At 34.9% G+C, this 17,945-nt stretch overlaps 1 protein-coding gene across 1 annotated transcript; it reads left to right on the top strand.

Annotated features, from left to right (window-relative positions):
• The first annotated feature begins 4,812 nt into the window (after positions 1–4,812).
• Positions 4,813–13,218, top strand: LOC110443232 (peptidyl-prolyl cis-trans isomerase B-like). The gene is made up of 4 exons (XM_021487317.1): positions 4,813–4,926; positions 8,731–8,932; positions 9,594–9,713; positions 11,380–13,218. The coding sequence occupies exons 1-4, from the start codon at positions 4,870–4,872 to the stop codon at positions 11,610–11,612; spliced, it is 612 nt and encodes a 203-aa protein (XP_021342992.1). The 5' UTR covers positions 4,813–4,869; the 3' UTR covers positions 11,613–13,218.
• The last annotated feature ends 4,727 nt before the right edge of the window (positions 13,219–17,945 follow it).

The raw sequence follows: 17,945 nt of genomic DNA, 5'->3' as shown, positions 1-17,945 counted from the left end.
TGATTATGTTCTCAAACAAAAATATTCCTTTGGTATGATCACTGAATTTAATGTGCTTGTACATGCAAGTTGTGATAATCTTGTTAATAACGTTAGAAGTAATTTAACAATAAATACATATAAATGGAACGCTGATAAAGAAGCTCAAATGAATAGTAATTTAGATGAGAACATTAATTTATAACTTAATATTGTTAATGACATGCAGTCCTCTGTTGTCTCAGTAGATCACGGTATTGATCTTTTAGCCCATGTTGTCAATCTTTTTCTACTCCACCATCTGACAGTAATTTAAATATCGTGCCCATAAACCCTGGTTTGACGATAAATGTAGACGACTGTACAAATTGTATCGACGCAGTTCATGTTCTTTTAATTCCGACAGAACCCCTGCCAACAGGTTGTCTCTTGTCGAATCCAAGCGTAAGTATAAGCGGTATGAAAGGCTGGTTAAACGTAAATATTTTAGAGACCGTTTAAGTCTGTTTCGCAGAAAAAATCCATTTTTTTTAACGATATTTTAAGAAAAAGTCGGACTGCCCCACAAACCATTTGAATCTTGGAGACTTTTTCGAACAATTTAAAGCTGTAAGTAGTGGCAACGATGATGCTACAGATAATCCAAATACTTCAGACTACGACAATTCACAGATTTATGACGAATTAGATTCTCCTATAACAGATAAGGAAGTAATGAGTGTTTTAAAAAGCGCTAAATTATGTAAATCCCCTGGAATTGATAACACTCTTAATGAATTTTTAGTTAAACATAAGGAGACATTTGCCCCCATACAAATTGATATATCTTCTAATGAATATAATAATAATATAATAATAATAAAGGCTTTATTATTCTTGATAACATATTGAGCATGAAGCTCATCTTACATATGGTCAAGATACAATGTATGATAAAAATTACAATATTTACAGCTAAAATCATGCCATAAAGTTCCGGTGCGCGTCTACATTACAGATAAGACACAATTTAAAAAGCTATTTATGAATTGTTTCACACTCCAATTGGCACTAGTAATTTAAACACAAACAAATGATGCCGAGATACAAAATATGTGGGATTGTTGCATCATAATTAAAAATGACCAAGCAAAAAATAAGAACTGTTATTATCGCAAATATACACTACAGTCCGACAGTCAAGTGTCACCCATTTTTCGTTGTAAATTATCCCAGATGTAGGAGATGTGCTGCTGCGTCACGTACTCCATAAATAAAAGTCCATCATCCGGTTCTCAAGGTGTGCTTAGACTTAATGGTAGAACTCATCGTTATCTCACTAATTACAATAGGCCTAGATCACTTTCAGTTCACCAGGATGGAAATGAAGTTATTAAATGATTCTGATGATAGTTATGATATACTTCTAACATCTAGGAATTTAGATTTTTTTTTTTAAAGTTTAATTATCAACTGTTAAACACCACACTCTTAGTCACACATAACCATTCTTACTAGGTATTTAGGCATCTTATTTAATGTTATAATAATGAAGAAAAGTTTCATTTTATAACTATTAATATTATTATTTTAATAATATGTTTAAAGTACAAAATTATTACTTATTAAAATAACATATTTCATCTTATCATATGTCATATTAGCAACACAAGGACTACAGAATGGATATATTCAATATATATATAATTAATAGTGAAATATTTTAAATTTCAACATTTGTTATTAAAAATCTGAAAAACCAATATGGTGTATTATTAAATTAAATATTATCAGCATTCAGCTTAGATAGAACACCACCTTAGATAAAAGGGTTAACCACAGGTAAAAACACAGGTAAATACAGGTACAACTCAGAAACAGACTATAATCCTTCTAACAACATTCTTCTCCCCATGTTATTTTAAAAAGCGGGGGAACTATGAACAAGCCATCGTAATCATGTCGTAAGTACATTTACACAATAGCAATTAAGTAATTAGTTTGAGTGACATCCGTCATTCATAGCAATCGGCCTTTCAGACCCCGGCCGTACCCGACCATGTAAGCCAATTTAGCTGTCCTTTGTCTGAGACTGAATGCAGTGTCCGATCTGATATGACCAGTTAATCCTGTTACGTAATATAATTAAGTTGAAAGATATATGGTATAAGATGGACAAAGTAAATGCATGAGTTAATCTGACAACAATAACACATGTCGACTTTAAAGGAAAAGCTTCATAAATGGAACTTATCTAAATTGAGACAAGTTAAGGAGAAACAATTTCCACAATATATAATCTATCATCACGGAATTAGATTATCTAAGTCCGTGGTATCGCTGACGAAGCCAAAGCACACAACTTTTAATCGACTAATGACTTTTGGAAAAAGGTCCAGAAAAGTACACATAAAGAAAACCAGAAATATCCAGTGACTGTAATCAGGGACGTATATTGAAGGGGATTAGCAACTCCCTCTCTGCCTTACCAATTTTATGACACGTCAATCTAGACTTACCTCCCCCTGATTCCGGAGCAGATAGTGAACGCCACCTATCTCATTTTTGACAAAGCAAGATGGCGTCGATACCGCTTCGTTAGATGCAGAAGTTGGTGTGAAAACAAACCAATCTCGATAAGTGTTCTTACGTCTTCTGTTTATCCCATTGTTATAAGCTCATTGTATTACTTTTAATTGATAAAATCTGTGGTATCATAGTTTTTGATGTGTTGTTTTTGGGGTATATTTTCTTATTTTTAAACGCGATGTAACGCGTGGTTCAGAATATTGTGGTGGGCGTCGACAGAAAAAAATGCGGGATAAAAAAAAACCCACATGTATGTGAACCACCTCACTCCAAAAGTATTTGACCGATCTTTTTTAAATTAGCAGCAATAGAAAGCTGAATAAATTTTATAACGACCTAACCCATTTTAATTGCAAATTATATAATTTAACTTGTGTTATTTTGTGTCAAAAAGACTAAATATCAGCATTATTTTTTTGCTGGAACGTAAATCATTATTGCGAAAGTAGTTGGTGACTGCTCACTGTTTTGATTAGATTTTATAAACTATCGATTATATTTTTTAAAACAATTAATATCAATAAACAGCTGAGTAATTTCTATGTTAAGTAGGCCTGATTTGATTTGCATTACTTGGAACGATAGCGATGTCACAGATGAAATTACTCGTCTGGTAACGAAGGACACGTGTTGTTAAAAACCGTAAACAAAAATGCGGGATACAAAAAACCCACATGTATGTGAACCACCTCACTCCAAAAGTATTTGACCGATCTTTTTTAAATTAGCAGCAATAGAAAGCTGAATAATTTTTATAACGACTCAACCCATTCTAATTGCAAATTATATAATTTAACTAGTGTTATTTTTGTGTCAAAAAGTGTAAATATCAGCAATATTTCTCACCGGAACGTAAATCATTGCGAAAGTAGTTGGTAACTGCTCACTGTTTTGATTAATTTTATAAACAATCGTTTGTAAAAAAAATTTAAACAATTAATATCAATAAACAGCCGAGTAATTTCTATGTTAAGTAGGCCTGATTTGATTTGCATTATTTGGAACGATAGCGATGTCACAGATGAAATTACTCGTCTGGTAACGAAGGACACGTGTTGTTAAAAGCCGTAAACAACCGGAAATGTTAAACGCAACAAAAAAGTATCGCCTGCATTCGAGGATCAGCTCATTTAAAAAATACTTCTTTTTGAAATTTACAGCGATAGAAAGTTGAATATTTTTTTTATATGAAGTACTAATTTTTATGGCAAAAATAACAAATAACTTGTGTGCTGTTTTTGTGTCGAAAAGTGTCAATATTAGCATTATTTTCACTTGAACGTGCTTTACGAAATGTGATTTGTTGTAATAGCCACCAACACAGCCGAAAGGCTAGACATAGTGACAAGGATAGCCCTGCCCTTGAATAAAAAGAAGACCTACTATTTCACAGTCCCAATCAGGGCTAACCGTTATCAAAATACTTCGATCTCGGCGAGATTGTTGACATGACACCGAAAGCAGATCCGTGCTTAATTTTAACGCTAGTGCGCAAGCGCGGGCAGATCGAGAGGGGCTCTCGATGACTTCGCGGTTCGGTGAACAAACACAAAAGCGAAGTGCTATAGAATCTTGACTGGGGCAGAGTTGCCAATCCCCTCTATATACTGTCCCTGCTGTAATCGACAGAACGTGTAAATTAGAAATACTTAGATGGCATAGAACAATATAGAGAGACTACTGGAGCTGTTAGTGCCGGTTCACATTGTACTATATATGATAAACAACGACAACCTTACTGTCAACAGAGACGTATAATACGTCTCTGCTGTCAACCACACAGGTTCAGACAGAGACCGGAATACTATTTATTTAGTTGCAAATCCGTTAGTTTAGCCGGACTGGCCGCTACCAGCCCCTACTGAAGTTTTTTGTGAAGAACTTCTGCTGCAAGAAAACTGCATTTTACTACTAGCTTATCTCCTCCTAGTTAAGAATCAAAGTGATCAAAATTATTAGATTTTTTTTTTAATAATTCAATATTCTAGAGCGGTGCCAGTCTACCGTTAGTTGTGTGCAACAATAGATGTATAAATAAGAGTTGCGTCCCTTGAACCGTCATTTATTTGATGATCTCAAAGTAAAACAGCGATTTCTTTCGTGAGGTTAATGTTTTTAATCTTTAAAATGCCAGAAATGGTCTGCCTTACACAATTGAAAGATATTCTGTGTCACTTTTAATTGAGATATAGAGTACAGCATTTGCTTAATTATACAATGTCTCGATTTCTTTCGACATCGTCATTTACGACAATTGATTGCCCGGTACATTCTGCTTTGTGGTAAATCGATACGTGGCCGTGTTGCAGAGACTGGACTACTATGGAAGTTTTACAATTTTTCGCTTTTGTTCTGTTGGCTCTTCTTCCTTGTGTACAGGTAGATCGATTGTTTAATTAGTATAATTGTCAATTGGAGGTAGCCTGTTTGCACCGAGACCTAGCTTATTGGCAATCGTAAGCACAAAGAGGAACTGTTATAACTTACAGACGAATTATAGTAAACTGATACATTACAGTAGGCCTTCTTGAGGTTTGAGTGCACTTGATTCTGGGAGGTGGCATTAAAATGTTAAAAACAATTATTTTTGTTAATTTGTACTTTAAGATAAAAACAGAAAACACTTTATGGGAGGTTGAAACTAGCCAGGACAGATCTGAAAGAGTGATGATGGTAGCGAATTCCATCAATGGTAGCGAATTCAAGTTAATAATAGTTCTAGGGAAGAATGAATATTTATACAAATTTGTGTGGGTTGAAATTTGATTAATTCTGTGGGCCCCTTTGGTTCTCCTGTCGCCTGATGTTATGTCGCTGGGCTAGGGGCTCCAAGTTAAGTATATTTATCATGTTGGTGACACATCCAGGCTCTCTATATCTATGATCATTAAATACGTATCTGGCAGCCCTATGCTGTACGTTTTGAATTGCTAGGACCTGGTCTGAAATAAAAGGGTCCCAGCAAGTGGCTGCATATTCTAGTGATGGTCTTACTAGTGTGGTGAATGTCTGGGTTTTGACTTTTCTAGTGCATGATGACATGTTGCAACACAAAAAATCCCAGTGTCCTATTTGCCTTGTTGGTGATGGATTGTATGTGTTTATTCCAATTAAGGTCTGAGGTGAAAGCGACCCCTAGGAATTTGCTCGAGTCTAAATATTCCAAAACTTGATTGTGCCTATTATTGTAAACAGGGCGAATCCATCCCGATGTCACCTAGTGCGTGACAATGTGGCCCGAGGATGGGACATTCTATTTTATATTTATCTAACCTAAAAAAACATCACATTTAGAATCAACTGATCAAGCACACAGGGTACCTGAGAATTTGTTACAGCTATAGTTGGACATCAACTAAGGTGTTATGAGTAATTTGACATGTTTAGGGGTGAAGATTGACTTTCGATAAAAATGTCACCCGATGAAGTCTCAAAAGAAATGAAAAATGCCCCATAAACAGAAAACCTTTTAATGCTGAGAGATAGTCAGTTATAATTTGAATCAAAAGTTTTGATTATCAGACATAAAAAAAGAAAATATTCATTAAAATCCATTAACAATTTTAATATTTTCCCATATCCTATTTTCAGTAGCTGCAGGCCCATATCTCATTGTCCTCTTTTAATGGTATCTTATATGTGCTGGCTTGTGACTGGACTAATATAAAGGCCAATGAGCTGTGGACACATGATTAAGAAGGCTGAAGTGTATCACAGTTTGTACTGCTATGTAGCCCTTCCATGACGTAGGGTTGTCCCTACTGTAGAACACCAAATTTCAAATATACATATCAACTTGCAGTGGCGGACCCAGGGGTGTTGCCCTAGTTGCCCTGGCAACACCCATTTTCTGTGTCCAAAAATAATCTGGACTAAGGTTTTTGTAGATTTTCCTCTATTTCATATGAGATTTCCTTCTAATATCAACCATCCCTTAAGGTAATAGGATTGTGTCGCCATTTCTCAGTAGAATTTATTCAAATTTTGTAGTTATATTGTTTTGAAGTTAAGAAAATGTTCTGCCACAAAAAAATAGGTTGTCAGGATTTTAAGGATTTTAAATGGAAATTTATGTAAAAAGGATTGAATTTTGAAAAAAGACTTGAAACACAATTTTTTTTTGCAAAATAATGTCAATAAAAATAATACTAACATAGATTAGTATTGCATTAATGTATATTTATTTCATAAATGCTGAAATTGTGTAAAATTAATCATCTATAAACGATTGAAAATTGACATTTTATAATAAACCATATACACATAGTAAATGCATGCAATGAGTTATCGTTCTTGGAAAACTTCACAGTAGTGAAATAGCTAGGTAGCCGGTTTCCTGAAGTACAGCAAAAATGGACACATGTGACTCATTGATAAAAAACAACAACTGAATGAATGCCTGGATTGCTTTGCAATACTTTAATATTGAAAGAACACACTGTTCTGTCAATAATAAGCATACAATATTCATCAGTTTAATATTAAACATTAGAATATGCGGAAATTGTGATACTGTCTCCCTACATTGGATTTTCAACTAGGGATGTACTTCCTACTTCCGTTTAGCAATACATTCCTATGACCTTAAACTATTATTTTCTACTATGGCTTCCCCTTGCCAGCAGTTTGAATATCTATATATGCCTAAAGGTGTTGCCCTAACAAGGAGTCCACTACTTATACTCTAAACAGTAGGGGAGTAATCCTCTATTGTCTATATATTACATGTAGTAGGGTCTCCAGTCAGGTCAGTGGTCAAGGCTCACCAGACTGACTCTACCTAATCGTATTGTTATAATATCACGGTGTGGTGATTACCCTGTCAGTTGGGAGAGGACTATACCATCTGTTAGAATTAGGTATAGAGGTAAAGTGTCATTTTAAAGGTAGAGTAAATTTCATGATAGATAAACCTGTATTTTCACCTGTGGTTTCATGTACATATGATCACCAGGAGTGATTTTTTAAACCAATTAAACAAATATTTATTTTCAAAATTTCCAAGACAATGAAGCACCCTCCTTAGCATCACTTTATCAGGTGAATGATAACCAATGTTAGCATAAAAGCCTAGCATGTATATCCTTTTCATTAGGTGTTGCCCAAGGGCCTTGTACATATGTATGCGTACAAATTCACAATAAAAGACAAACAGTTAAATCATAATTCATATTTATGACAAAATACATCAATATTTAATTGCCAAATTGCTCGCCTAAACTATATGCACATGAATGGCATGACACAAGCATCAACATTTTAACCAAAAACCTACATTTTTACATATTTTTTTTACAGAATTTCTTGACACTCGCTCCGCTCGGCCATCATAAAATATAAATACTCTACGTAATAAAATATAACCTGGAATAATACCGCAACCTCGGAAACTATTCTACGCCTCACTCGATCTGTTTGACAATGGAAATAATGTCCAATAAATCCTTGCTTTCTACATATGCTCTGAGTTTAAAATTTTTGGGCAACACCCAAAATTAATTCCTGGGCCCCCCCTAATATGCCCAAGTTGCTGTACCTACCTGTTGTTAATATAAGTTCATTTAAACTGTTGATAGGTTCCTCTCAGCTGAAATAAACTTTAAATGCTATTTTCTAGTTCGTTTTACATTCTTTCTTGGACATTATGCTTCAACCTGAAGTTTGGATTGTCCCTATTCCGTCTTTTCGTATTGCAGACTTATCTGCACTTGTGAGCAGGTATTGATTGTTACGTCATTTGTTTGTGAGAGCAATGTCATCAATTTTTGAGAAAGCGACGTAATTTTCTCACACAAACCAATGACGTAACAATGAATACCTGCTCACAAGAGAAGATAACTGCAATACGAAAAGACGGAATATGTCGATGTAGATGAAGTAATGTTATTAATTTACAGAATATGGGTTCTTTTTAGTACAGTGCAAAGTTACCTCAATGTCAAATTAACATTCAAACCACATTTTTTATGACCGGTAAATGTTGTCATTTGTGATTTAACTTAATAATTAGGAAAACAGTTCCATTTATTTGTTGTGTCAGTGAATTTAACTCTTGAGTATGAATTGTATGCCATACCACACAAGATTGTGGATGGACATTTGCTATACCTGTAATACTAATATCACATTGTCATAATCATTTATGTTTATAAATAATTTATGAAATCTTATTTATTTCCTTAGGGAGGTGACCTAGTTGTGACAAAGAGAGTTTTCTTTGACATAACAATTGGCGGAAAACCAGTAGGAAAGGTAGTGATTGGTTTATTTGGAGACGTCGTTCCCAAGACAACAGAAAACTTCGCTCAGCTTGCCTCTGGTTCCAATGGTTATGGTTTGAAAGGAAGCAAATTCCATCGAGTCATCAAAAACTTCATGATTCAAGGTATGTTCCATACATCATTGACATGTCCGCTTTTTAAAAAATCCAGAATTTGTAAACTTCCTGTTGTTCCACATAGAAAGTGAAATATGATGACTTATCGTTATTATTGAAATATCATTGCCACTCACTGCATAGATATTTGTGGGTGTATTTTGTTAGGTTAAACAGGCTCTGGGTCCAAATTAAAAATATTCTGCATCAAACCAAGAAAATTAAGCATGTTAAAATGTTCATCAATGATGCCAAACAAAAATAACGTTATTGAAGTACTTTATTGTATGATGTGCATATCCTGTCATTAACAATCTTGTTTATAATTGAAAATAAAATTTTGTAGATAGGTACTTCAGTCTCGGGTAGGTACTTCAGCCTCGGGTAGGTACTTCGGTCTCGGGTAGGTACTTCGGTCTCTGGTAGGTACCTCAGTCTCGGGTAGGTACCTCAGTCTCGGGTAGGGTTATTGGAAACCAGAAATTAGTATTTTTTAGATGGAAAATGAAGTACATTTTATTATCAACTGCTTTATCACTTTAGATGTGATAGTACAGAGATGTCCTAGTTGGACAGTATACATGTACCCACTGTACAATATATAAATTACAGAACACACCCAGCTTTATCATGTGATGTTTAATTACACCTGGACGTCTGTTGGATACAGGTGGAGACTTCACCAACAATGATGGAACAGGAGGCAAGAGTATCTATGGGGAGAGATTTGGGGATGAGAACTTTGATATAAATCACTATGGGCCAGGATGGGTCAGCATGGCTAACGCTGGTACGTACTACACGATAAGGTTTCAGTTGATTTTATATATATATATATATTGAATGACGAAAATGTTCATTTTTGTTTGTAATCAGCATGTCGTCCCTTAAGGTCTTGTAAAATGTGCTAAATACACATCTTGTCCTAAACGTGATTGAGAGTGTTTAAAAAAAAACATAATTAAAAATTCAAAATGAAGACTGTAATAACATACAATCTCAGCAATACACTGACATTTCTATTAAAACAGTACTGTATACATTGTACTACACAGTCTCAAAACTTCGAAGCCTTCACTACACAAACTTGTGTTTTCAACATAAATACAAACATAACAAAAAAACCCTGGTGTATACATTATTCTTTTGGAAAATATGATGCAAACTTCTGCATTAAATGTTATTCTCAGCAATTTGAGAATTACATCTGAAAACTACTTGTAATCTGAAATGTTATCACATTGTAGAAGTTAACTCCCTTTATCCAGTATGGTACCTGTCAGAGAGCCCCTGTCAGAGAGCCCACAAGTAGAAATGTTTTATGAATTTTAACACATTTGTGAAGTATCTTATTGCTGGCTTGTTTCAAGTGTCACCTAAATGACTTAGGATCTGTTAGGTAAAGTGATGTGGAACAAGGATATTTACACTAACAGAGTTTGCCTGAGAAAAATACAGATCTTCAGAATAGGCTGTCAGACCTTAGGATTTGGTTTGTTTTGCCTCACTGATCATGTACTACTACCTTGTAGATGTTTTTGCAAAGTTCCATCTTTCATAACACTACTGGATAGCTTTCTTCATAACAATCATGTTTCCAACTACTTAATTACCCCGGATAGTACTTAGAATATTTAATGTTAATCTGGCATGTGACTGGTTATTTACATGTGTACATGTATATTGCTTGTCATTTCTACCTATATGTATAGATTTCATCCCCTAAACCCAAGGTTTAGTTTTTAGATAATTTTAATGTCAAATATCCTCTGGCAGAGTCGCACCGTCTTTGCTAACTATAATTTTAGTGTATAGTTATAATTACATGTCGGTGCTTATAGGGAGAAACAAAGGGTCAAACTCCAGGGCTCAGTTATTCAAAGCATGAACGAAAACTTAATGCAAAATTTCAAACTAGTTTATTTTCAAAAATATTAAATGCGAAACAAAACTTGTATGTGTAAGTATTCATAATGATTTTCTAATGGCAATGGGCACAAAAGTAAACTTAAGGATAATTCTCAGAAACATTCGTAAATGTGTAGTAATGACTCACTAAGTTAACCATGTTTTAAGCGACCAGACCCAGATCATGAATATTTATATCTGTTCTCATCATCAGTTATTGTAAGATGTCTTCTGTATCATCATATCCATTGTTATAACATCACAATGGTGTAGGGATTATATTTATTGGGTTCCAGATACCTAAATTCATATAAAACTGTCACTTTTCTCATGGGACACAGACATATTTTTACACTACAGTACTATGTTACATACTTGCTATTGATGATACATTAAAAACTGATTTGGATTTCTTATTTCAAATATAAAAAAATTAACAAGGAAACCTAAACTTGTTTCCACTAACTCTGAACACAGTATTGAAGAGGGTTGAAGCCTTGGATAAATTCATATGTATCAGAATTAATGAACAAATATTTGTTTTTCAGGTAAAAATACAAATGGTTCTCAATTTTTCATCACCCTCGTTCAGACAGACTGGCTTGATGGTAAACATGTTGTTTTTGGTAAAGTATTAGAGGGGATGGACATTGTCCGGGCAATCGAAGCTCAGGACACAGACTCCATGGATCGTCCATTACAGGAAGCACTCATCGTCGACAGTGGAATTGTGGAAGGAAACGCTAACATTGTAGTGGACCCAAGTAATACGGAGGAGTGACTTAGTCTTTACAGGAGTGACTTAGTCCTTACAGGAGTGACCTGATCGTCGGGGTCTTATGTGGTTCTCTTAAGTGTGCACAGACTTTTTAAGTGTTATTGAATGTGTTTGTGGCGACAAAAATTAAAAAATGGAAGTATTAAAATCAACTATAAACAAGCTTGCATTGATGATATCAGAAATTAACAGTTTATTCACTCACTAACTTGATCCTCTTTGTGCCATTGAGCACATTAGGTATTTAGTCTTCTGCTCGACCACATCCTTCGTTTTCACCTTGACAGTTTTCCAGGAGGACCTAATCTGTTCAAGTTCTTTCTCAGCTGTTCTACGCCAAGTTGATTTTGGCCTCCTTTGTTTCCTCTTTCCATCAGCTGTCTAGTAGATTACCTGTCTTAGAATGTCCTGTTGGCCTTTCCTCAGTATGTACCCTAACCATCTTCATTGTCTACTTGAAGTTACCTTTGTGATGTACTCCTGTCCAGATAGTGTTCCCTGATTGTTGCTAGATATTACAATTAGCCATCTGATTTTATAAATTGGTCTCAAACACCTGTTCACACAAACACTCTAATTTTCTGCTCTAGGTCGTTCTGCCGTTTCCAGCATTCTGATCCATATTTTACTTCTATTTAATATCACTGCCACATTTAAGTATTGCTTGTCAAAAAAGGTTTTGAATCTTTTTATTGCTCAAAATTTATAATATACATGGTTGAGCGTTATTATTGTATATCATGTATACAAGATGATGATTATATACAGTGATAAATCTACAATTAGTTTGTATGGGTCGTTCCACTGTATGGTTACAAGATATGGGTCCAACTATGTTAAATTTCAGTATTTTCAGAAATTGTAGGACCCAGACTCTCATGTAGATTTTTCACTGTACATACAAGGTAGTGCTATGTCAATCTGAGGTAACACAGAAGCTTGCTTTATTATAGGATGTACATGGTTTTGTTGGTCCTGAAATCAGATGTGTATGTTTGTTGTGTTAGATAGATTGAGATATAAAACTCCAGAGTTTCATATGAATTATTTCTACGAATTGTTTTTAAAGAACAGTCATGCCATTGATTTCTTTTGAAAGAAAATGTGAAAAATTATAACGAAGAAATATAGGATATTGATATTGCTAATTTAGTTTTATCCTGTTAATTCTGCATCCCCAAAATATTATCATTTATAATAAATTATTTTGTGAAAACTTGTTATAAGAGTTACTGCCCTTTGTATGCAAAAAAAGAAATTACCAAAAAGCTGGTAATTGTGTCCGTCCATAACAAGTAGGCACTTTTTAAATGTCTTAATTTTGATTACTTAGATTTTTAATTTATTTCTATCCTGATAAACATTACAAGTAATCTCCTACCAGACTATACATGACGATATTGTTTGTTTTTCATGTCTCGAACCACTGATATTGTATACAGCTCTGCTTTAACATTTTGTGCTAATATTTTACCACCGACCTGTATTGTAATTGTAGTGTTATCAATTCTCAAAAACTAAACATGTTACAATATAAATATTCCTGCCAAATATTTTAGAGAAATGTTTGTATTCTGTTTGAAAAATAAAATATTTTTTTGATATTTGATATATGCATTATGGATAAACATTACATTTATGTATAAATGATGTTTTGAACGATATTAACATTTAAAAAAAAAGGTTTTGTATGCAGAATGTATGAGCAAATTTCAAGAAATAAAAGCCCTTAATTATACTGCTATGCATATCTGTATTCTTATTTCAGCTCATGAGGCTCTTTCCTATGAGCTTAGAATTTATAATCCATGGTGTGGCGTCTAGCATCTCTTCATTGTGAACATTTTCTCAATTTGTTTTCTTAAGATACATAAAGCAAAGTGTCATCATATTTGACAGGAAGCTTTCTATGATAATTATTCAAATAAGTTGTGTTGACTCTTAGCTCACCTGCTCTAAAGATTTGTCGTAGGTTGTCATCATTCGTCAGTCAACTTTTCACTAAAAAGCCTACTAGTCCAGAATGACTGCAGGGATTCTGACCTAGCCTGATGTGGAAAATTACTAGGCTAAAGGAAGGCAACATTTTATAAATAAAGGGAGTGACCCCCTTGTGGGAAGAGGGACAGGGGCCAATAGGGAAAATATAGGTAAACCTTTAAAATCTTACTCTTGTGTTAAGAGAAAAAAGGATTTTAACATAAATTGGTCTGGAGCATCCTTTGAAAAGAAGCAGTCTGAGTCGGATCAATGATTGGCAATTACAGACCATGCTATACAGGCGAATCCTGTTGTTGACTGGAATAACTCTGAAGTGTTGGAAAGTGAGCAATATGTTCAAGCAGCAAGATAAAAGAAGTCATCTGTATACGCCACAGTGGACCAAGTCTGAATGGAGGGTGGGGGTTGCTCATAGACTTGTGCATCTTTGATCTATGACCAGGTATTAAACAAGAGGCCCTAGGGCCTTAGCTGTCACCTGATTTATATCATAGGTACTGGTAGCTTTATTTTATTGTTTAGATAAAGTGATTAGTGAAATACAACACTTGTCATGTCATCAAAGGATAAGAATTTTAAAATATTTGTAAATGTTCCCTTTGGGGCCCCGCCCTAGCCCCTGGGGATGGGGCAGGAATCCCAATTTTACAATGTAATATCCTCATCCACCAAAGATGATTCTGACTAAGTTTGAGTAATTTTCTGCTGAAAATGGATAAAATATACCCAAAATTGTTATTTCCCTATATAACCTATAGTAAACTTTACCCCCTCCCTAAGGAGGAATGGATGGCTTGGGGGGTTCTGAAATTGACAATTTCAATCAAACTCCTGATGATCTTTCTATCCATGGGGCCCCTAGGGTTGGGGTAGAATCCCAATTTTACAATTTGAACACCATCATCCTCCAAGGATGATTCTCGCTAAGTAAGAATAATTTCCTACAGAAAATTGTCAAAACATACCCAAAAGTGTTATTTCCCTATATAAACTATAGTAAACCTTACCCACTCCCCAAGGAAGAAGAAATGGCCCGGTTGTTGTGAAATTTACAATTTAAATAAAGCCCCTGATGATCCATCCATCTATGCAGAGAAAAAGACTAATATCTCTGAGTCTGGAGAAGAAGATTTTGGAAATATTAATTAATTTTCCCTTTGAGGCCCCGCCCTGGCCTCAGGGGTTAGGGTAGGAATCCCAATTTTACAATTTGAAACCATATTCCACGAAGGATAATTCTTACCAAGTAAAAATAATTGCCTACAGAAAATGGTCAAAATATACCCAAAAGTGTTATTTCCCTTTATAAAACTATAAAACAAAGGAGAACGGATAGGTCGAGGGTCCTGAAATTTACAATTTAAATGAAGCCCCTAATGATTTTTCTTTCCATGCAGAGCAAAATGACTGTAGTACCTCTGAGTCTGAAGAAGAAGGTTTTTTGAAATATTGGTTAATTTTCCCTTTGGGGCCCCGCCCTGGCCCCAGGGGTTGGGGTAGGAATCCCAATTTTACAATTTTGTAGCCTCATCTACCAAGGATGATTCTGACCAAGTTTGAAAAATTCCATTCACTGGTTCTTGAGAAGAAGTTGAAAATGTAAAAAGTTTACGCACGACGGACGGAAAGCGATCAGAAAAGACATATCTGAAAGACATATCTGAAAGACATATCTGAATCGATAAGTCTGTTTGATTTGTCATTTTGTTCAAGCTAACAGCTAAATGTACAGATGTTTCTAGTATAGCATAGCCAAATTGATATTAATTTCTTTTGCCAACTCTGAAATCATTTACACCTTTTGTGTACCTAGGCATCACTGGTCATTTTTCTGATGAAGGCAAGTACTTTCAGCAATGGTATGTTTTGGTAGTTTTGGTTATTGACCTGACGACACATCAGAAAGGTACATTGATAAAACTCTGTACGCTCTCGTTATTATTTAAAAATACTAATTCAGAACAAGATCAGTGGTATTAGTTGTAAACATCCCTGACAGTATAACTGAATGGCACTGTAGTTTTGCACTTCTTCTGTCTGTCCCTGGTTCAGGCCTATGTCATATATTCTGTAACTAGCAATTGCCAGGTTTTGTATATGTGTACCTTTTGAGATTGTGAAGTGTTGTGTACTGAAAAAGGATCTTGTACCCAAATATACAGAGTTATAGCCCTTTGTTCACCATGCCACTTTGTCAAGATTATAATTAATATACTCTTGTCACCTGTGATTGTCAAATATTGTGTATGAGTACCTTATGAGATGGCAGATTGGGTTGTGAACCGACGTCCTGTATATGTTACTTTTTCTGTCACATCTCACTGTTTCACTTATAAAATAGACAGATTTTGTAGGTGGGTACCTCATGCGATAGTTGAGTGTTGTGTACAGAAATCAGGTCAAGCACCACTATAACAGAGGTATGGTCCTTTTATAATTTTTTATATGGAAGTTTGTCAGGGGTGTGGTAGTATGAATTAATTACAATACTTTGTCCTATTGTTAAAACATTGGTAAAATATTATGCTGACCATTTTTAGCTCACATGGTCCGAAGAACCAAGGTGAGCTTATGCCATACCGTCGGGGTCCGTCGTTCTTCGTCTGTCGTCTGTCTGGGGCCAAAAAAAGTTTATTACTTGGAAATGGTTGAGATCCCCACCATATAACCATATATACAATTGCTGAGTATAAAGAGAAGAATGCACATTTGTTTCCAGGATGGCCTAGGGTCTGGCCCCACCCTTGGCGGCATAGTCCCTGGGCCATAACTTTAAAACGGTTAGTCACAGCTTGGAAACAGTTGAGATCCCCATCCAATAACCATACATAAAATTGCTGGGCATGAAAAATCTAATACAGATATGCTACAAGGATTGGCCTTGGGGTTTGGCATATTCACTTGGATCTCATTTGGAGAATATTTTGTCATGATTGCTTAGATATCCAGGTGAGCGATACAGGCCCTCTGGGCCTCTTGTTTACCTTAAAATAGTTTTTTTATGAGTTGCTAAGATTTAAATAATGAAATTGAAAATAAAATAATAACGCTTTGATACTGTGTAACCTCTCTTAAACCAAACCCTGTATGAGTGGAAAACACGCTTTACATGTACTTTGGTATGTGGTTACAGCTTCCTTCATTGCTATAGTGCTTTATTAAGTACTAAAAAATATTAAAGGATAACCTAAAAGCATCACCAGATTGAAAATTACTCTGTGATGCACAAAAATGGACCAAATTATCCTATAGGCATCACCATAGTTACAGACGAGTTTAGTGTTTATAAGATACAAAAGGTCGATTGCACTTTAAAAGCAGTTTTAACACAAACAACAATAACATCAAATTACCACTAAGGATATTGTAAAAACAGGCTTGAAGATTGCAGAGTGGTTAAACTGTAATTGTTTCTTGAGGAATAAAAATTTAGTTGCACTTCAAGTGTCGCATCAACAATTAATTGATTTAGGAGATGCAGTGCTAAACCAACCTGACACTGTGGTAGGTAACCATGGTTACAATAAGAAAATGCACCTAAAAGCTTATATTTGTTAGTCTCGTTGGGACCGACAAAAAATAGCCTCATTATATCCTCTTAGAAAAGTGGTCATTAAAATCTGTTACAAAACTGGGAGAGGTCAGGAGCTTGTCCTAAGTTGGGTATAATGATTGTCTATAATATCCTTTGGCTTTAGAAGTCATTACCCATAGCGGGGCATCCTTTAGAGAGATACATGGTGCTTTTAACTCTGTAACATTGGAGCTAAATTTGTACATGCGAAATTGCATTTTCAGACAGATTCCTCAGTTAGTTTATATACAGGAAATTGAAACCAATTATGCCTAGACATGCTAAGTATCAATATATTGAATTTTTCCCTTTGATTTTTTAATACTCTGTAAAAATCTACCAATTAATATCATGATAAGCTTTGTTGTACCCGTAGATCCAGACAGCGGATCAAGAACAAGTGTCCCTCGCTGTCATAAAAGTTCAAACAAATACAAGAGGCCCAAGGGCCTTAGCGGTCACCTGAGTTATATCATAGGTACTGGTAGCTTTATTTTATTGTTTAGATGTGATGTGGAAATCAGCATGTTAACTAAGTGAAATACAATACTTGTCATGTCATCAAAGAATAAGAATTTGAAAATATTGGTAAATGTTCCCTTTGGGGCCCCGCCCTAGCCCCTGGGGATGGGGCAGGAATCCCAATTTTACAAAGTAATACTCTCATTCACCCAAGATGATTCTGATTAAGTTTGAGTAATTTTCTGCTGAAAATGGATAAAATATATACCGAAAAGTGTTATTTCCCTATATAAACTATA

Source organism: Mizuhopecten yessoensis, unplaced genomic scaffold (genome assembly GCF_002113885.1).
Source record: "Mizuhopecten yessoensis strain PY_sf001 unplaced genomic scaffold, ASM211388v2 scaffold716333, whole genome shotgun sequence".
In the NCBI taxonomy this organism is placed as follows: Eukaryota; Metazoa; Mollusca; class Bivalvia; order Pectinida; family Pectinidae; genus Mizuhopecten; species Mizuhopecten yessoensis.
This window is presented reverse-complemented; position numbering and strand designations above follow the sequence as displayed.

What these genes read in the sequence shown, in the direction of transcription:
- LOC110443232 (XM_021487317.1), top strand. Translation starts at nt 4,870, where the DNA reads ATGGAAGTTTTACAATTTTTCGCTTTTGTTCTGTTGGCTCTTCTTCCT. An exon ending in CAAAAACTTCATGATTCAAG is followed by an intron (nt 8,933 to 9,593) that starts GTATGTTCCATA and finishes TGTTGGATACAG; the next exon opens with GTGGAGACTTCACCAACAAT. An exon ending in GGTCAGCATGGCTAACGCTG is followed by an intron (nt 9,714 to 11,379) that starts GTACGTACTACA and finishes TTTGTTTTTCAG; the next exon opens with GTAAAAATACAAATGGTTCT.